The sequence below is a fragment of the Ranitomeya variabilis genome, chromosome 8 (genome assembly GCF_051348905.1).
Source record: "Ranitomeya variabilis isolate aRanVar5 chromosome 8, aRanVar5.hap1, whole genome shotgun sequence".
NCBI classification, from domain to species: Eukaryota; Metazoa; Chordata; class Amphibia; order Anura; family Dendrobatidae; genus Ranitomeya; species Ranitomeya variabilis.
In genome coordinates, this window is record NC_135239.1 from 53,711,074 (window position 1) to 53,733,083 (window position 22,010).

The window sequence follows — 22,010 nt, forward strand, 5'->3', positions numbered from 1 at the left end:
GTTTCCTATACATGGTCTAGTGCAGTGTTCCCCAACTCTGGTCCTCGAGCCCCCAACAGGTCATGTTTTCAGGATTTGCTTAGCATTGCACAGGTGATGGAATTCTTTCTTGTCCAGGTGATGCTATTATCACTTGGGCAATACTAAGGTGATCCCAAAAACATGACCTTGAGGATCGGAGTTGAGGAACACTGGTCTACTCTATGGACAGTTGATTGTATGGCCTAAATATAGTAGAGTGTTCGATATAGAAAAGCTGAACCCTTCGGAGTGGCAGTGGCGGCACCATCCTATCGTGTGGGAAGATGGTGAGACACAAGCTGGGTCATCTGTAATGAGGTTCTCCTTGGCTAAGATTCAATTTGTTGGGATATGTTAGGATATTCCACAAGAAGCAGCTTTAGAGAGACAGTGTAGATTTGAACCTAGAAGAAGTTAAGTGTCCACTATGACTGTCAGCAAAATGTTTTGAAGAGATATCGCAAAAATTCTTGCACTCACTCATGAATTTCTTAGCAATCCTAAAATGTAATTGCGTTTCCAGAAAACTTTTTCAAAGTTTTGATGGGTGAAATCCAGGATGTGACACTACATTGCATTGCTAAAATGAGGTCAAGCTCAGCGAATCTCTGCTCCAAGACTGGAGAGGAGCACAGGTTCATGTGGAGGAGAGCTGAACTTTGCTGAGCACTTCTGCCCCTCTTTTCTAGTGATCGATGGAGGTCTCAAAAGTTTTGATCAGTTGCTGATCTGGAAGTTGACAGGTCAAATGTTTTTTGAAAGTGTATTTGTTTTAACATTTGCCCATAAATCTGGCAACAAAATTGTAATTTTCTACAGGCAAGCTCCTTCATGAACAAGTCAAAAATACCAGAGCGCTCATCCAGCCTGGTAAATCTACAGGACCAGTTTTACAACTTTTATCAAGTCAATTTCTAGCAAACACAACATCAAAGTCCACATAGTGAAAATATGCTATACAAACTGAAAAAAAATTGTTGTGCTCGAAAAAGCATCCTTTTCTTTCTGTGCCACTCCCGCCACCCTTTAAGGGTATATTTAGGTGCATATGTCTTGTTTATTCTCCATAGGCCCCTGAGCACGTCCCTGGTAAATGCAACTCATAAATACAATGGTTTTACGAAAACAGATGCAAGTACAGGAAAGGGAGGCTGGCTTTGTTGTAATGTCACAAGGTTTTGTGTAGTGTAGGAAGATCCCATCGGTGTTTCCATAAGAATGTCACAAGTTTTTTACTCCTCGGGTTGTTTTATTTCTTTTTCTTGGTTTAGCTTTGTATTTCTTTGCTATTCTCACGTCTTATGGCATTGTTCCTCACCGTCAACAATCAGATGACCTTGTTGGTTCAGTACAATGTTACATTCCAATTTGTTCTTGGACGTTCTTGTAGCCAAACTGATCAGATATAAGGTAATGGAGGCCATACGTATTAGATAAATGTTGGCTAAACCCTCTGAGTTCTAGTTTTATCTGACCTTTTCGGAGCAGGTGGAGTTTCCCTACAGGTGAAAGGAAAGGATGTTGGATTTCAGTCTGCAGAACCTAGCCACACACATTAGATGGTCAAAAGGTTCAGTCTGGTCAAAAGTACAGGTTTGTCCAACTTTAATGTGTATGAGGATCTTGGGAATTCCTGTAAAGAAAAAGTCCAGCAATACTTTTGCATGGTCAGTCCGTTCCTCCATTACTGAGAAATTAGTGTTTAAATTGAAAATGTAAATGAGGCTGAAGAGCTATTTGGAGATTTGAAGCCTCTGCCACACCAGCTCTATTCCCCGCCCAGCGCCACCTTCTGCTTGACTGACGCTGCCTTTGCCTGAAGCCGCGCAGCATTAGAGGCCAACAGAAGGCGGCAGCGCTAGGCGGTAATAGAGCTGGAGTGAAAGAGGCTACAGATCTACAAGACTCAGACCATATCTTTTGTATTGAGACATCAGTAGAGTGTTTGCAAAGGTCACTGGTAATGGGAGTGGGGAGTATAGTCAGCTGTGACAACGCCTATTGTTATTGGTGAATGCTGTGTTATCAGCTCTGTCAAGAGGCTTTAATCCTGCCTCTGATGATAAGGAAACTGCTGTAAACTCTTCTTGAACAGAGAGGAAGTAGGAGTCTATAAAAAAAAAAAAAAAAAAAACAGTGGCCAGTATGAGAATTGCTAGATTACTCATTTTTGTATTCTAATAAAGATCGTGATATAGAAAAAAAATTACCCCCAAAAAATATGTGACACACAAAACTAATATGAACAATAGGTAGTGTCCGGATGATGGCCGCCTGCCTTTTATTTGGTTTAGAACCATTGCAATCTTTATTAAATAGGCCGTGTTCACTTCTGCGTTGCAGGCTCCGTTCTGCCGACTCCACCAATATTGCATGTCTAATAAAGGGAAGGCACCGTGGAAAAAAATCACACAGGCTATATATTATTCAGTGAAGTAAATCAGGCACCATTAGTGCCCTGTAAGAAATGGATCAGGCACCACCATGTTCCAATGGCAGAACAATGCCAATGAAGAACGCAGATGTGAAATTAACAATACCGGGATGCACTATGATCTGAGCAAAAGGTCCAATCAAAGCTGTGATTATAAATCAGAAAACTACTTTATTATATCCAATAGTAATCTGACCTGATGTGCCTTCTCACAGGAGGTTGTCTGTAACTACCATTGACCTCTCTGGACTGGTCACCAGTGTTAATACCCTTCTGTCAAATCTGATTGACATGTTAGAAGATGAAAGATTAGTATCAATGGGCACCTTACACTAATAATAAAACTACTTTATTATATCCAATAGTAATCTGACCTGATGTGCTTTCTCACAGGAGGTTTTCTGTAACTACCATTGACCTCTGGACTGGTCACCAATGTTCCTACCCTTCTGTGTAATCTTATTGACGTTAGAAGATGAAAGATTACTAACAATGAACATACATTTTTACCTAAACTTTCCATGTATAAAATACGCATGATATCAATTTTTGTAATTTTTCCTAGATGGTGTTTCGGCATCTTCCCAATCCCCCCTATTATAGTTACTGTCGGTCTGGGTGGGTGGAGATGTCCACTGCTTTTCTCTAGGTTTCTTAAGGACACTTTTGATGACCTGCGGTCTTTGATACAATGGCGAGTCTGCTGCCACTTTAAAGAGGAATCTTTAGAGAATATGGTGGGAAGGGTAACAACCTATTGTAACATTGCATGAGTCACTTTTACAGGATTAAAAGCCCCTCTGAAAGAGTGTCCTTCAAGTGATACAAAGGCTTTATTTTTCTTCGCTAACTTGATTAACAGGCTATTAACTCGCGTTGCCAAGGGAATGTATCATATTGCTGTGCCCTACTGACTGAGGGGCAATTACATTTAATTTTACTCTTAAGAGTACATTTGATGTATGGGTATATTGTGTGCATGCACCTTACGCCAACTTTTCAGAAACTGCTGAAATAACCCGGGTGATTGAAGTTTTTTTTTTCTTTATACATAAGTACCATTACCTCCTGTAATCACCGGTTGTGTTCTTGCTGCTTTTCTATGGTTGCATTATGGTCGCTGTTGATGGTTCAGTTACTGAAATTTTGACAGCCGCTCAGGAAAGTGAAGGGAGATGTTTCTAACATGCTGTTCCGAGAGCAGATTCCTAAATCCTCCGATTGATCTCACACAAGATGCCCGAAAGTGTTTTGTGGGGACAAAAAAAAAATACATAATTGTCAGAAGATCTTGCTTTATTCTTATAATTGTCTTCTTTGCTCTTCGCTAGTGGCCATGTCCTAGAATTGACATTGTTTGCTTTGTGGTCTTTAGATTGTTCATTTACTACTTGGTGAAAGGAGTTTTATATACTCAGGTAAATAAAGCTAAACTAAAGCACCACCATACACTTTAAAGTGAAGGTGCCATGTCATTTTTTTCCCCTCAACAGTTGAAATTAATGTTTTAATTTTTGTAAAGAATATATTATCTTGTTTTTTAGTGGAGTAAGTTCAGTGTGTGTGTGTGTGTGTGTGTGTGTGTGTGTGTGACATCACTCCTCTCCTCCCCTTAGCTCATTTTACAACTGTAGTAAATGTGGGTGGGGTCTGATCACACGTGTGTGTGACATCACTCCTCTCCTCCCCTTAGCTCATTTTACAACTGCAGTAAATGTGGGTGGGGTCTGATCACACGTGTGTGTGACATCACTCCTCTCCTCCCCTTAGCTCATTTTACAACTGCAGTAAATGTGGGTGGGGTCTGATCACACGTGTGTGTGTGTGTGTGTGTGTGTGACATCACTCCTCTCCTCCCCTTAGCTCATTTTACAACTGCAGTAAATGTGGGTGGGGTCTGATCACACGTGTGTGTGTGTGTGTGTGTGTGTGTGTGTGTGTGACATCACTCCTCTCCTCCCCTTAGCTCATTTTACAACTGCAGTAAATGTGGGTGGGGTCTGATCACACGTGTGTGTGTGTGTGTGACGCCACTCCTCTCCTCCCCTTCCGGGTGTTTGTTAAAGTTTAGGATCACAGTGAGGAGCCATTTTGTCACCAAGGACATCCAGCAGCGCCAGTTCTGTAAATTAGGGCTGCTCGCGGTATCATGATGTGGGGTTAGATACGCGGAGTGTATCACGTGCACGATTAGTTACGCATACAGTAACACGCTGGGATTACATGCCGTGCTCTGTAGTGGGGTTAGAGATTGGGCTCAGCAGAGTATATCGCACAGGATGGGATTAGATGCGCAGTATCTAATGTATGTAATCTGTGACCCCTGCTCCGTCCACTACATTACTACTCCCATAGAAGTAGACAGAGGGGGGTCACATGTTACACTCATCAGATGAACAATGCTTTGTCAATTGTCAGCCATCTCGGCCGTCTTCCCCCATACACAGAAACGCTTGTTCGGCAAAGTGCTAGTCTTCTCTATGAGAAAGCAATTTTCAGACATATCTGTTGGCGGGGGGCAGCATGATCGGCAGTGTGAAATCTGACATACCAGACTGATATCGTCCCTGGTAAAAAAAATTGTCGGGGACCCCTTGCAAGTTATCCTGTCGGCCGAACCTGCTGGCATTAGTCTGTGTATGGGGGACTTTAATCTGGCCCTACACATGAGATAACCAAGAAACTGTGCTTTTGGAAGGCGGCCGTCTTTCCAGTCTCCCCCTTATAAATGACTAACGGACCTCCTGTACTGAGAACAATGTTGGCCTGTGTGCACGCAAAACCATCTATCATTGATCGTTCTGGGCACCAGTGAAGTGCGGTCTGTCTGCCTCAACGGCTATTAAACCACCAATGTTTGGCAAACTCGTTGCCGACTGACAGCCCTTCAGTGCCGCCGGTCGGCTGGAGTAATCCTGCACTCTGGCAGCAGCTTATCTACCTGGATAGAAAAGGATCACGTGTTGAAGTTCCAGTTGGCTGATCCTCCTATTTCCCCACATTCTGGTGGGGAAGAGTTGGAAGGTCTCATACACATCGGATGGTGAGATCTACTGTCCATGTATGTGAATGTGGGGTTGGACTGGCCCACCTGGAGGTACAGGAGGATGAATAATGGGGCTATAAAAGAGAACCATACTTTAAAGGGACTGTGTCGGCACAGAATGACTGTTCAAACCAAACACAGGTGCTCGGTGCATCAGGGTGGAGACAAACATTTAAATGCACCTTCCCGCTCTATGAAGCCATAGATGTCAATCAAAGAAGCAGGTGGGAAGGTGTAGTCGAATCTATGGCCCCACCATGATGCACCCAGATGCCTTGTCCTGTGTACAATGATCCTACAGAGAGGTGTGAAGCAAATATTTATTGTGTAATCATGAAACAATGAGTAAATTACATAGATACAGCGACTGATATGACTATAAAGTACCTGTGTCACAAAATCATAAAGTCTAAATTAAGATTCAAAAAGTTAATTTGCATTATTTTTGTTGATGATTGGCGTGATTTTCCTTTTTTTCTTTTTGTTTCCCTCTAGCTGTGAACTTCAAGAACATTAATGAAGAGAACAGGAGGGAGCAACTTGGAGAAATCTTCTCATCCATTGACACTTTAGCCTTCACCTTCGGTAACGTGTAAGTACAGGAGTGTGGGCTCGCACACGGAGATCAAAGGGGCCAAGAAATTGTTAGTTTCATGGTCATACACTGATGGAGGCTTTGAGGGAACCAGATGACTGGTCAACAACAATGCGTCCTGTGAGCAGCCACCTGCAGAAATAAGCTACAAAGGCCAAAAATCATCATCAAGACATACGTGAAACGCGATTGTTATAGAATGAATGCGCTGTGCCTCGAGGAGTGAAAGGTGTTAAGACGCCTTCGTTGGCAAATCTACTGGGCGCACCCAAGTCTTCCGACAAGCTGGTTTCATGGTGGTGTTCAAGCTCAGATTCAGGTGGTGTGGAAGAGATATGGATGGACATAGTCTAAAGGGATAGACAACATTATCTGTTTATTGAAAAGTCAGCAAGTGTGACTGGGCCAAAAAAGGTGAAAAGCAAATGACGTGTAGGAGCATAGCCCATACGGTTTATTCATGGAGCACTGTAAGTCAGTATACGCGGTGTCGGTGCTCTCCAAAGCTCCACTTTTTGATGTGCAGACATAGAATTGTGTCACATAACTTCTCTCTATGGGTGTACATACTTATTTTGGTTTCTCACCTTTTTCCTCATATGCATACATCATACCTTTTCCCCACCAAAGTGGTGTCATCTGCTTCAACTAGTAACGTAATGGCCTCCTTTCTGTCTTCTCTGCAGTGTTTCCGATTTCCTTATGGGAGATGTAGACAATGGCTCATCATTGGGGCTTCACGCATCTCGGAGAAGTCGGGTAGGCGTTTCCCTTAAATATCTGACTAATCAGTAATTCTTACAATTTGAATCTGTAAATGTATAAAATATATTTTTCTTGTTTGTTTGTTTGTTTTTTTTCACTAAATGACACCAGAGACATTTTTATTTTTCTGATTTTACTTCTGATCATTTTTTTATTCCTATTTTCTGTAGGCGATTATAGTCTGTTAACATTTACAGATATGCCGTACAATAGTCACATGGTTCATAAGAACCTACGGCAGATGTTTGTAGACTTCTATGGCATAGTTTTCTGAGCATGCTCTGTGACTTGTGCAAAGGTTATTACAGGGAAAGGGAGGAGGTGAGTTGTGAACATCACCCGTTTTTCACCCCTTCCCACAGTAGGGAAAAAGGAGAATTTGGGCTGTGAATATCACCTGTTGTCCTCCCCTTCCTATTGCAGGGAAGGAGGAGGTGAGTTGTGAACATTACCTTTTGTCCACTCATTCCCATTGCAGGGAAGGGGGAGGAGGTGAGTTGTGAGCATTACCTGTTATCCACTCATTCCCATTGCAGGGAAGGGGGAGGAGGTGAGTTGTGAACATCACCTGTTGTCCACCCCTTCACATTGCAGGGAAGGGGGAGGAGGTGAGCTTTGAACTTCTCCTATTGGTCAATGGCAGTCCATGTGTTATTTGCCTTCAACTTTGTAAATAGAGGTGTTACTTTGTAATCCTGCAAGTAATCATAATGTAATTGTTGAGAAGTGATCTCTACAATACAGGAACTATCAGTTTAATAGGAGAGTCAGTGAAGAAGATAAAGGAAAAGAGACACTGCTGAGGCTTCTAGTGCATGGGGAAAACTATTAAAAATACAGGATACAAGTAAAATAATGAACAGAAATAGTCTGATTTCCTATGTCTTGTATACACAGACATGTCTTATTGTGAAGTCACCTGAAAGGGTATTTCCACTTTTAAGGAAAAGAAAACATTAAAATGATACATAAAAATGTAAGATTTCCCAGCAGTTGATCTTTTTTTGCATACCACAATTAAAACTGAGAAATATATACCAAGCCTTCTCCTGTTTTAAGAGGTAATCCCTGCTCTCTGAGTTTTTGTACAGTAGACCCTGACAGGTTTTGGGGCAAATTTGTCACTGTTTACTTTTCTCATTCATTTCTTGCTTCACTTTTTCTTTGAAGAGGTTGTCCAGTCGTCTGCTGAAAGTCTGCATTCACCCTGTGACTGCAGTCTTCTGAACCCTAACCGCGTGCACACTGTGAGCTGTCAGGATTCTCCTGTATTGCTGGTGAGAATGGGTGGTCATCTTACAAGTGTGTGATTTGCACACATGCGGGCACACGCAATAAAAGTGAATTGAGCGAGGCTGAGCACGTCTAGTCTGAATATGGCTGGGAGTGTGCAATTCCCATATCTATGGTCCTGTGACTGCACTCTCTCACCGGCAATACAGGAGAATCCTGACTGCATGCAGTGTGCGCGCTGTTAGTCACAAGTCTGCAGTCATGTAGAGTGAATGCAGACTTTCAGCAGAAGATCGGACAAGCCCTTTCATGTAGTGCCTGGTTCATGTGGACATTGAAGTGCATGATCATTGTGAGAGACACTCCCCCCAGTATTAGACCTGATCCCTCCGTCACCGATAATATTGATAAGTCAACTATTGTAAATGATTTGGACATTTTCATGAGGGGAGAAGAAAGTTTTGCTAAACGCGTAAAAGCACATTTTCTTCCTAAGTTATTGGAGTTTCTTTATGTTGTAAGTTCAGTTCTTGTTGAATTGTGAATATTTTCCTGACTTTGTTCTCTACTTTCATTATGAAATCGGTCCATTTCCGGGGTTAAATCATTGGCCATAGACTCGCAGGAATGTCATATTGATTTCATACACTTCAAAGTGCAGGAAATCCCACATTCACCCAGACTGTATCCTTAGAATAATATTGTTTTTGCATACAAAATTTTTCCTTTCATTCCTTTTTATCTCTCTAATTTTATTTATTTTGCAAATTTGTTTAGTAAAAGGATTTCCACATTAATGTATTTTTTGGGCACGGTGTTGCTCTATTAAAAACAAGAAAAGTGTCCTTACTTTCACTCTTCCTCTCCAGTGCCATCTCCATTGCCACTGTTCAGTCTTTTTTTTATTTTTACACCTCCCGTTTTGGCACTACCGCTGAGCCCAGGGATTAGCAGCATTAGTTGTGATGTCACCGCTGTAGCCGTGATGGCAAAGACCAAAGAGCGCCGTCGAGGCAGCGCTTTCTTCTTAGGCATAAAATAATTCATCATGGAAAACCTCTCTAACATCAGTCACTGTCCCTATATTATTGGTTTGCAGAACTCCTCTTGTTCTGTAAGCCGACCATTATTTTTCAAAAACAACTAAAGAGCCACCTCGGTCATAAATCACAGACAAGGAAATATCCGTTATTACGGGGTGGTCTGAACTGCTTTAATAATAAATCTGAGGAACAGATCACTCTTTGTCTACTTGTTCAATGTAATAATCAAAAGTCCTAAAAACAAACAGATAAAAGTGAACTACGCATGTCCAGTACCCAATGTCCTGGCGTGTTGCCTTGCTTTTTATTTAGACTTTATACATTGATGTCTTACGCTTTCTTCACCCTGATGAGGCACTGATTGGAGAAATACTGGTGTAAGGGGTACAGCAAATTTTGAAATCGGGTCCCTATTGAGTGGTAGTTAACACACCCGCACCACTAACAGTCTGCGGCAGGGTTACTGGCTTGCCCCCATACATTTTCCATAAGACTATATTCACACATGCATGTTTTGACATCCAAATATAGACTGTGATGCACGGACCCGACAGCTGGTTTCCAAACTACGCAGTCTGGAGACGGTCAAGTCCTGATCGGAGGCCCACAGCCCGTTTGGGCGTTATGGTTCCAACTTGGACTGTGACACATGGATGTGTGAATCCGACCAAAGCTATAGGTTATTTCCCCCGCACAGGAGAAGCTAGTCTCAATACCAATAAAAGATTGTAGTTTGAGCCCCCCTATCCACGGACCCCATTGTTTCTATAATATGTAGGTGGCATTGCAGTTTACACTTGCTGCTTCGTAGGAGGACTGTTCTTACTGATGGGCCATTTTTCACTTTCTTTAGTCATTTGAAAATGTTTCCATGGAGGATTCTGCTGGGTCAATTCATGAGAGAGATGATCTTCAAGGTAAAGTCTTATTTTTGGCTTTCTCTGTAGGTGTTTCTATACTATTGATAATATTTGTGGTTGCATTGGAATAATGAGTTACCCAGAAACTGAGGCTCTCGGGTCCGTCCCGCGTGAGTGTGGCCGTCCCGCGTGAGTGTGCGGGACCGTCCCGCGTGAGTGTGGCCGTCCCGCGTCATTGTCATCTTGCTGCCCTGCTATGGTGGCTATACACCTACACTATCTTTAGCCGGTCCTGTTGATTTCGTGTGAACAGTCGACTATCTGTTTTATTAGATATTTCCCCATCATTTTATCAGCCAAGGTCAGGAAGGTAGTTGACTGTTCATGTTAAATATCAGAAAACGTAACTTTCTGTTCTCAGGTTAGAAGCAGCTTACCCCCATCTATCCTGTGAGCGCTGTGGTAGGATCCCAAAGGACTGGCTGTCCGCATAGTGAGCCGGCAGCCATCGGCTGCTAAGTGTTTAGCCACCATTGGTGTCAAATACTGTTTAAAGAATGCCTTCCACCAGATTTCATAATACAGCCTGCATACATTATTAAGTAGATCTAATCCCTGATGAGGCTGGTGTATTTTCTTTGAAATTGCATGTCAGATTGACGGCCATATAATCCAATGTAAGCTAGATCTGGGCCAAAAAATGCTAACTTTTACCTATCAGGTAAGGAATAGTGATGAGCGAGTATACTCATTGCTTGGGGGGGTCTCCGAGTATTTGACTGCTCGGAGATTATGTTTTCATCGCGGCAGCTGAATGATTTACAGCTACTAGCCAGGCTGAGAACATGTGGGGGTTGCCTGGTTGTTAGGGAATCCCCACATGTAATCAAGCTGGCTAATAGCTGTAAATCATTCAGCTGAGGTGATGAAAACTAAATCTCTGAGCAGTCATAAATACTCGGAGGACACCCGAGCAACGAGTACACTCGCTCATCACTAGTAAGGACGCGTTCGATATGTGTTGTATAGCGTTTCTGATTTGTATTTTCAAACTGGGTACACCAGCCTCATCAGGTCCAGACTTCATCTTTTTTTTTTTTTTCAAATAAAGGGCACATGTAAAAGTCTGGATTTTTTAACATTGATGTTAACATTATATTTTACTATGTGCTGTACCCAATGTTTTTGGGAATACACTTTTTTCAGTAATGCTTTGGGAAGAAAACGTCTGCTAATGATCTACTAATATAACAGTATCGTCATCAGATTAAGCAGATCTGTGACCAGATTTCTCGATGCATTATTAAAGGGGTTGTCCTGGACTTCAGCATTGAGGATAGATATATAGATATGTGTATGTCTGTATATGTGTGTGTACGTATGTGTGTAAATGCATGTATGTATAGAATATATATATTTTATGTGCATACATTATATAGAACATGTATATAATATACATTGTGTGAGTGTGTATGTATATTGTATAGAATACAAATGTGTGTATGCATACATTAATTATATATAATATATATTGTGTGTATATGTGCATAAATGTGTATGTAAGCATAGAATATATATATGTGCGTATATATAATTTGTGTGCATACATACATACATTATAAAAAACATGTATATAATATATATTGTGTGAGTGTATGTACATGTGTATTTAATATAAATGCGTGTATGCATACATAAATTATATATAATATATTGTATGTGTGTGTATGTGTATATATATATATATATATATATATATATATATATATATATATATATATATATATATAGTTGTATGTATATGCAGTATATTATCTTTTAGAGAATTTGGTGTGTTTTTTTATTTGCGTGTGATTTAAAAAAAAAAAAAAAAAAAAAAGCCCACACACTGTGTTTGATGTGTGGGCATGCAGGAATAACAATGGTCATATGGCAGGTGACGGGCTCATCGTAGTTGCTTGTGACTCTGACCCTTTCTTTCTAAAATCCCTGTCAGTCCTATTTAGTGTCAAGCTGCATTAGACAACTCTCCAAGATCAGAGTAACTTGAGCTTTCCCAGTCGGCGGCGCTCCCCGGAGCCAGCGTGGGGCTTCTGATAGACATAATTCATCTTCCCATCCGATGACTCTTGCAGGGCACCTTCGAGCAGAAGAAGTGGACGGCATGCTCCTCCGAATTGACAGCGGTGTTGAATCGGCCTTATCCTATGCGAAAGCCTGGTCTAAATACACCAAGGATATCCTGGCCTGGGTGGAGAAGAGGCTTAATGTGGGTGAGTGCCTTCTCTTGGTGCCTAATGAGCTTTGGAATGAAATCTGTTGCCAGGCTTGTGCTTCAGACTGTCAGTAATGTGATTTCTGAATTACCGCCTGATTCACTGACTATTCTACCTTTTCTCTTTATTGTTGAGCCCAATCTGTATCACTGCTCGGTTTCTGTTTTCCATTGCAGAAGCTGAAGCTGCTAGAAATCTTGCGAAGATGGCTGAAACGGCAAAATCCATTGTTGGCCCACAGGTTGGTCTCATTAGCATGTTGTGAACTATCAATAATTTTACACTTCATATCATTGATTTAATCAGTTACTTTCCCTTCATCCTTAAATAAACACTATGAAATCAGTAATGTTATTAGACTGGCTTATGTTTTCATCCTGCTAGACCTCCTTTAGGTGGCCATATTGTGCCCCCGTTGTAAAGTCTGTGTTCTGGAGGTAAGAAATGATCCTCTGCTGTTCTCTTGATCTGGACTTGCTCCAAACAGAACACCACGTTGTTGCCTTTTCATAGAATTGGTGATAACTTTTAGATTGATCGGGTCCGACCACTGGGACTCCCACCAATTGATAGAACGGGGCACTTTTATCCCCATTAGGATAGAGCGGCAGTGCGCCTGCCCCCCAGCACCTCTATTTATTCCCTATATAGAGCGGCAGTGCGCCTGCCCCCCAGCACCTCTATTTATTCCCTATATAGAGCGGCAGTGCCTGTGCCCCCCAGCACCTCCATTTATTCCCTATATAGAGCGGCAGTGCGCCTGCCCCCCAGCTCCTCCATTTATTCCCTATATAGAGCGGCAGTGCCCGTGCCCCCCAGCACCTCCATTTATTCCCTATATAGCGGCTGTGCGCCTGCCCCCCAGCACCTCTATTTATTCCCTATATAGAGCGGCAGTGCGCCTGCCCCCCAGCTCCTCCATTTATTCCCTATATAGAGCGGCAGTGCTCCTGCCCCCCAGCACCTCCATTTATTCCCTATATAGAGCGGCAGTGCGCCTGCCCCCCAGCACCTCTATTTATTCCCTATATAGAGCGGCAGTGCGCCTGCCCCCCAGCTCCTCCATTTATTCCCTATATAGAGCGGCAGTGCTCCTGCCCCCCAGCTCCTCCATTTATTCCCTATATAGAGCGGCAGTGCGCCTGCCCCCCAGCACCTCCATTTATTCCCTATATAGAGCGGCAGTGCTCCTGCCCCCCAGCTCCTCCATTTATTCCCTATATAGAGCGGCAGTGCCCGTGCCCCCCAGAACCTCCATTTATTCCCTATATAGAGCGGCAGTGCCCGTGCCCCCCAGCACCTCCATTTATTCCCTATATAGAGCGGCAGTGCACCTGCCCCCCAGCTCCTCTATTTATTCCCTATATAGAGCGGCAATGCGCCTGCCTCCCAGCTCCTCTATTTATTCCCTATATAGAGCGGCAGTGCCCGTGCCCCCCAGCACCTCTATTTATTCCCTATATAGAGCGGCAGTGCGCCTGCCCCCCAGCACCTCCATTTATTCCCCATATAGGGCGGCAGTGCGCCTGCCCCCCAGCTCCTCCATTTATTCCCTATATAGAGCGGCAGTGCCCGTGCCCCCCAGCACCTCTATTTATTCCCTATATAGAGCGGCAGTGCCCCTGCCCCCCAGCACCTCCATTTATTCCCTATATAGAGCGGCAGTGCTCCTGCCCCCCAGCACCTCCATTTATTCCCTATTGATGCCTGAGCACTGTAAGCGCCTTTCTCTGGCACTCCCATAGGGAATGAATGGAGCGGCGGTCTAGCAGACGCTCTGCTGCTTTATTCTAATGGGGATAAAGGTGCCCCATTGTGGCGGTCAGTGGCAATACCAGTATTCAAACCCACCTTTGATCTAAAAGTCATCACCTATCCTTGTCCCTACCAAATACACCTTTAAGGAACAGTCATTTTTATTTCATTATATATGAGATGTAACGCAAATGTATTAAAAATAGTTACCGATCACCATCTTCGCTGGTTTGCAGCGCCACTCCGCTCCTCTTCCGGCCCACGTCACCACTGTAGTGTTGCCTGCTCAGTGTGTAGGGCGATGATTCTTTTTCCTGTGTAAGTCTATGAGCACTAAAAAGAGGTTCCATAGATTTACATTAACAAAATGACTTCTGCTCCATTCACAAGCGCCTGTGTGATCTAGCTAGTCTGTTTTCAGGAGTCGTGGGTCGGAAGGGGAGCGGAGCTGCGCAGAAACCAGGCTGGATGGCGATCGTTAAGTACTGTAATACACTTGCGCTCTGTCACATAATTAGGAGGGGAAAAAAATGAACAGAGATGACTTTAAGTGAGCCCACCACATTGATTTAGGGTGCATTAAGTTCAGTTTAGTAGAATCCCAGAAGATCCAGTATTAAATCCGTAGTAAAGACGGGTAAAGGGGTCGTCCTGTTTCCAACAAACAAAATTCCACAATTCTTCATTCTCCCGTCAGCTGGCTGCAGCTACCCCAGTGGTCCCCCGTCAGACTTTACTTGTGCCCTACTGCCACATTACCGCTGCAGCCACTCAGTGTATGACATGGAACTGCTGAGGTCGCCGACTGGCTGCAGCTTTCCCGTGAGGGATCTTTTCCCTAGGTCTTAAACAAAGATGACTGGTGGACCGCCAGAGCACGTATTGGCCAATACCCCATCTTATAAAAGTTTATATAAACCCACTAATATCTAATCTTTATCTTAGTATGGCAGCTATGGGCAACTATAGGTCCACAGTGTAATGTAGGGTCAGGCTTGTCCGGACAGGTTTGTCCTGGCTGCCCTTTTTGTCATTGTAAAGCACGTGCTTGTTAGACCCATCATAAAGAGCGCCAGTCCTCTGCTGCCTCGCTCGATGGTGGGCTTTGTGAAATAGTTTTTCCCAGTTGTTGCCATGCAGCGGGTCCTCGAATATCAGCAGATCTGTCCAACTTGGCACCTACATGAATAAATCTATTCACCGCGTCCTGTTTGTTTTCACTTCAGGAGTTTATGCCGTTCCAGCCAATTTTCACAACCGCTTTTCAGAATGACATTGACTGCAGCCAGTTATGTCTCCAGACTATCAGTGCACTGCAGAGCAACAAGTTCATCCAGGTGAGACGTAGACCCAGTACGTAGGGGAAGTGGTGTGTGCTAACTGTTAGTGTCGCCGTGTATTCCTAGGTAGAAAGGTTTTTTTGTTTGTTTTGTTTGTTTTTTTTTTGTTCTTTGTTTTTGCTTGTTATTTATGTTTTTTTTTTATGCTTTTGTTTTTTTTTGTTTTTTTGTTTTTTATTTTATTTTGTATATTTCTATCAATGAGATGTTTGCCCTGTTCCAAGATTCAACGAGCTGCATGGCGGAATAATAAAGGTACCTTCACACTAATCGACTTTGCAGCGATAACGACAGCGATCCGTGACGTTGCAGCGTCCTGGATAGCGATATCGTTGTGTTTGACACGCAGCAGCGATCTGGAACCTGCTGTGATATCGCTGGTCGTTGCTGAAAGTCCAGAACTTTATTTGGTCGTCAGATCGGCATGTATCGTCGTGTTTGACAGCAAAAGCAACGATGCCAGCAATGTTTCACAAAGGTAACCAGGGTAAATATCGGGTTACTAAGCGCAGGGCTGCGCTTAGTAACCCTATGTTTACCCTGGTTACCAGTGTAAAAGTAAAAAAACAAATAGTACATACTCACCCTCTGATGTCTGTCACACGTCCCTCGCCGGCGGCTTCCCGCACTGACTGAGTGCCGGCCGTAAAGTAAAAGCAGAGCACAGCGATGACGTCACCGCTGTGCCTTACGGCCGGCAATCACAGTCAGTGCAGGAAGCAGACTGCGAGGGACGTGTGACAGACACGGCAATGTAAGTATGTAGTGTTTGGTTTTTTTACGTTTACGCTGGTAACCAGGGTAAACATCGGGTTACTAAGCGTGGCCCTGCGCTTAGTAACCCGATGTTTACCCTGGTTACCCGGGGACTTCGGCATCGTTGGTCGCTGGAGAGCGGTCTGTGTGACAGCTCTCCGGCGACCAAACAGCGACGCTGCAGCGATCGGCATCGTTGTCGATATCGCTGCAGCGTCGCTTAGTGTGAAGGTACCTTTAATGTAATCTTCCGAGAGGTCGTGGACACGTGACAAGATCACAAGCTCATTCTATACAGAGCTGAGACCCCTTTTTTGGCTTTGCTCGATGATTAAAGGGGTTGTCCAAGTTTGGGCTAAACGTCTGCAGTGACTCAGTGCGTGCAGCCAGCCAGTGCGGACAGAAGGTCACATGACCTCACGTCTGCAGTTTACGGACTTGGTCTCGTGCCTCGTATCGGTGTCAGGCTGCATTCAGACTGTCCGACCGCGGCCATTAATCAGCTATGTGCAAACTGATCAGTGGCCGTTCAATGGTCTGCTTAGATAGGCCGATCGCACTCCCCTGCACACAGAATAATCATTATTGCAAATCTCCTATGTGCATATAATATCATTTTATCGGCAGCACATCACCCGTTTTCACAGGGCCAATGTGCTGCCGAGAGTGACAATTTTTAAGCTTGATTGACGGCCTGGCTAAATGTGTTCTTACCCATCATTGTGTCCCTGTCTCTGATATTGGAATAACTGCTTGAAAGTGATTTCTACAGAGCAGAAATTGTGAATCTTTAAAAAGAATGGCTCTAGTGAAAACTGCAAGATTTCAGGATTTAATTTTTTCCATAGAGTGACATATGATAAAATAAGACAAAACATTATTATATTTTTAACTGAAAATCTTTTATTTAAACACTAAGAGGGTATTCCTGTCTCCAAGATCCTATCCCAATGTGTAGAAGGTGTGATAATAATATTCGCAAATGCCTCAGATTAGCAATGTATAGTTCTTCTGATACACTATGTCACTTACCCCATGTGCAGGGCATTGCAGTAGCTTAGTTAGCTGTTATTGGGAGTAATCATGGCTAATTGTCACAATATGAGTGGTTGTAACCATGAATAACTAAGCTACCGCAATGCCCTGCACATGGGGTAAGCGACATAGCGTATCAGAAGAACTATGCCGTAGCTTAGGCATCCATAGTTACGACCACTCCTATAGTGACAATTAGCCATGATTACTCCCAATAACAGCTAACTAAGCTACTGCAAAGCCTTGCACATGGGGAAGTGACATAGCGTATCAGAAGAACTATAGTACATTTCTAATTGGAGGTATTTGCTGATAATATTATTATTATACCCACTACATATTAAGATAGATCCGAATAAAACTTTAAATCGTTTTCTGATGAGACATTCCCTTTAACTGGACTTTCCCTTTTAAGGTGTTTTACTGAGCGTTGCTCCTCATACTGGCAGCATTCACTGACAGGTTGTGAAATCCCACTTTAGCGGGCGGTGGGTTGTGATCCGGATACGCTCCGGCACGTATGGTTGTATACACGCTTCATGTGCAGGCTCCTAACCGTCTTACTTTGACTCTAGCCTCTTCAAGCCCGAAGATCGGAGCTCGACAGACAAAGGAAGGAAATGAAAGATCTCTGGCAGAGAGAACAGAAGAAAATGGTTCGTACACAGGAGTTCTGATTCTGTTTTGCTCCGGCTCCTTTCTTGATCTTCAGGCTTTATCTGCCACCGATTCTACAGTTGTGTTTTCTGCTGCAGTTGTGCCCACATTAGAACTAGTGCAAACTTGTAACCACACAAGAAAAAGGGACTTTCTGTTATAATCTATTGTAACACAATGAGCCATTGTCTAAGATCTGAGTACTACTGTGTGCCTGTATAGTCATGGATGTGGGTAATCTTACACAATGCTTTTCCTATGAGTTGCATTCCCTAAAATGGGAACTTCACTTTTAACAAACTTTACATAAAACAATAGTACAGTCAAATATAAGAAACTATGTAATATACCTTGACAAGAAATCTGCTTCCTTTTCCACTTATGAGACACTTCTCATTCCCATGCCTCCTGAACTCCCCATCCACTCTGGGGTGAAGGGGAGAGGAACTGATCAACACAAGATGGACTGCCAGAACAGTGAGGTGTCAGGTTACACCTCCCAGCACAATGAGGAAACAAGCAGAATTTTGATTGAGTCACTACTCACAGACAAGCTGTGAGACAGGGTAGTCAGGAAGTCCAAGGTCATTTACCAAGATGGCTTGTAGTACAGAGAGGGACAAGATAAAGGCATGGTCAATTAACAGTCTGGGGTCAAATGCCAGGAGGGTACGTCAAGATAAAGGGATAAGAGAAACGGAAAATCCAAGGGCAAGTCTAGGGTCAGGTAGCTGAGGACAGAGAGCGTCAAGAGCAAAAGAGATAACACACACAAATAGTCAAAACAAATCCAAGGTCCAGCAACAAGATCAGGCAATCAAGACACAGAGCAAAACGCACACATCACTGAGCAAAGCTACCGCTGACAATGGTCTGCACATGAATGGGAAATACCTGGAGGAAATCTTCCATGCTAGGCTACATTGAGCAGTAGAGCTGTAAGACAAAATGCTGACTGCCCAGCATGCCCCAGCCCCACATTGGACAACTGAGCAGTCACTCACAATACTGAAAAGCCAAGCACACTCCAGATCATATAGGGAGGTAGAGTTGTCACTCAGTGTTCCTAGGCCACAGTGAGTGATGAAACTGTGATAAGAGATAGGCACAAGAGCTTAAGCTGAGCACTCTAACAAGTCTGTTACCTCACCCTAGAGCGAGATTCACATCTACACTGCTCAGTACTGCTGAATAATGTGCTCCATTCTGCTGCTATATCTGTTTTGTGTAACGAAGGATTGAAGAGCAGGAATGCCTTTTGTGTGCAATGTATGGGTGACACCCTAGACCTGCAGTGAAGTACCCACTAAGAGCTGGGCCTGTACTTTGTGAGCCCTCACAGACTTTCAGTTTAAGTGCGTAATCTTATCTCCTAAAGTGATGGCATATCGCTAGGATATAGCGATAGTTGGAGGTCCAACTTCTGGGACACGCATGATCCTGAGAATGAAGGAGCTGCTGCTTTGTTACAGGGTTGTGGACCCTTTACAGTCTGTTGTATAGTGTCACCTGACCACCTGTTTCAGGGCAAAGTGGCATTATTCAACTCTATGGAGGCTGGCTACTGTTACCTGCCCATCCATTGGAGTGGCGCATCACTGCCTCCTCACATTCATCTTCAGCATCGTTGTTCCTAGAGGTCAGACACCTTACCCCCCTAGAGATTTGTAGGATGGGATTACCCTCTAAACCCGAGAGCTCACTTTTTCCACTACCAAGTGTTTTTATCTGTGGGCATTTAGGGCAGGGCATTTTTTGGCCATGTTGAGTATTATTTTGTCCTCTTTTTTAGCTTTTTTTGGCCATTGCACAGTTTCCCTAATTTAATAGAGCCTGTTACACGTACCTTTGTCACGCAGGAGGGTTACATTGGTATTTTTGTTTTACACCTCGTGGTTTCTGATATTATTTTATGCAGCAAGAATTGGAAACCGCTCTTCGGAAAGCCAAATTAATGAACGTCCAAAGGCAAGACGAGCATGAGAAAGCAAAGTCTAGTACAATCCGTGCGGAGGAGGAGCAGCTTAGTATATCTGGAGGACTCATGAAAGATGGGAACAAACAAGTGGAGAAGAGGAGACGCTTGGAGGAGGAAGCCTTACAGAAGGTGCGAGATGGAGGAGGGGAGGCAAAAAAAAATAATCACCTAGGAATCTATACCATGATCGAATTTATAATTTCTCTAGTACAAGTTAAAAAAAATGTTCTGATAATTTTACATGAAGCCAAGTGCCATCATTTTCATTAGTCGGCTTCGATTTCCGTAGCATGAAGGAGAGGTAAATGGCTGCCTGCACCTTCTAGGTAACATTGGGCTCTGAGATGATTACATTTTACCTGTCTTTAATACACTTTATTTATATTTTATAGGCTGAAGAGGCTAAAGAATATTACAAGTCTTGTGTAGCCGAGGTGGAAGAGAAAAGAATCGATATGGAAAACGTGAAGAGTGAAATATTAACGCAGATCAGAGAACTTGTGTACCAGTGTGATCTCACCCTGAAGGCTGTAAGTGTCCTACAGACGAGCCGCCATCTTATTGCACTCAAGTCTTTAGTAGTTGGCAGTGTGTGACATCAAGAAAGTTAGATGATTGAATAGGTATGGAGATAAAAAGGGCCGAAATGATCTACAAGATTATTGGAAGATGACCACTGTGGAGAAGATTAGGCACAGGGTTATTTCACCAATAGGATTATTCTTGGACCTTTTCTCACAATATCCATGAATGCCAACCATGAAGTGATCATAATTTATCCAGGCTGTTGTCCATTTTGAACAACCCAGTTTTAGATTGCTGCTACCCTTGTTATACTGCATCCAAATGATTTTTTTTCCCTAAAATCCAAGTCGTAGTGTTAGAGGTTGGCCACTATTTGGTGAACCCCCTACTTAAATAATGTGTTTCCTAGTGTAAAATATTACTCGCTTGCCTCTCACACCGGCACCGTTCCTGCGATGTTGGCTCTGGGTTCACCAGGACTCGTGTCATGTGTAGTGTTGAGCGATACTTTCCGATATCGGAAAGTATCGGAATCGGAAAGTATCGGCCGATACCGTCACAGTATCGGAATCCAATCCGATACCGATACCCGATCCCAATGCAAGTCAATGGGACGAAAATATCGGAATTAAAATAAACCCTTTATACACTTGTAGGTTCATTCTACATGAAGGAAAACAACTAAGAATAATGTAGGATGTATTGGGGGACGTGGCGGAGACATTAAAGGCACAGAGGTTTAGCCCAATCTAATAGAATAGCAGGATTTTTTTTTTTTTTTTATGACGTTCGGCGTTAGAAAGAATTTGACTATGTTATTTTTTTTTTTTATGTCAGATATTGATGTTTCACTACTTCCACGCCCTTCACCTTCTTTTTTACTTCTCCCACGCTTTCTTCTTCATTATCCTCATCATCAGCTTCTTTGACATCAACTTCTTCACCTTCTTCATCTTCTTCTTCATCTTCTACCTATTATTTTTTGGGTTACATTGTTCATATTCTTTTTATTTTACTATTATCTTCATCATATTCTACTTCTTCATCATATTCTTATTTGTGACAGGCATTCCCGTAGTTGTTATCTATAAAAGTTTGAAGATTACACCTTCCGTTCTGCCTGTCACAAAACAGTTACATTTGTCCGCGTTCAGTTTGGCCTGCAGCATCAGGCTTTATCCAGGGGCACCACGAGGAGGAACGGACTCACCCCCATACACTGCTTAGTCTTCTTCTGCTTATAATTTACATAATATTTTTTGCTCTGATATTTTGTGTTATGCTTAATGTCCTTCTGCTCTTTGTTCTGCAGCCTCTTGTTCTTCTGCTTCTCGGTCTTCCAGGTCGTCGTCGTCTCCAGGGTCGTCGTCTCCGGGGTCGTCGTCATCGGGGTCGTCTCCGGGGTCGTCGTCATCGGGGTGGTCTTCAGGGTCATCGTCTCCAGGGTCGTCGTCATCACGGTGGTTGTCGTCTCTGGTGTCGTCGTCATCTTAGGGGTGGTCTTCCGGGTCATCGTGTTTAGTCTCTTGAACTTGGAAATGCAGCAGAAGGTACAAGAAGGCTGAGAGAATGCCGAGAACCAGCTGATGGAACTGGAGCTCAGATGGCTACCCGAAGGTCCAAGAGCCAATGGAACGACCGAGGACCAGCTGACGTTACTGGAACCCGGTTACTAAGCAGGAGGTACCCGT

General features: G+C 43.3%; 1 protein-coding gene across 1 annotated transcript in view; it reads left to right on the forward strand.

Moving 5' to 3' along the window:
• ARHGAP29 (Rho GTPase activating protein 29) overlaps positions 1-22,010 on the forward strand; it is a 150,689-nt gene that overhangs the window by 95,382 nt on the left and 33,297 nt on the right. The window contains exons 4-12 of the mRNA XM_077277488.1: positions 5,997-6,093; positions 6,783-6,855; positions 9,991-10,054; positions 12,133-12,270; positions 12,450-12,514; positions 15,255-15,365; positions 17,735-17,815; positions 19,735-19,923; positions 20,187-20,324. Of these exons, the coding sequence (XP_077133603.1) occupies positions 5,997-6,093; positions 6,783-6,855; positions 9,991-10,054; positions 12,133-12,270; positions 12,450-12,514; positions 15,255-15,365; positions 17,735-17,815; positions 19,735-19,923; positions 20,187-20,324 (956 nt within the window). The remainder of the gene's footprint in view (positions 1-5,996; positions 6,094-6,782; positions 6,856-9,990; positions 10,055-12,132; positions 12,271-12,449; positions 12,515-15,254; positions 15,366-17,734; positions 17,816-19,734; positions 19,924-20,186; positions 20,325-22,010) is intronic.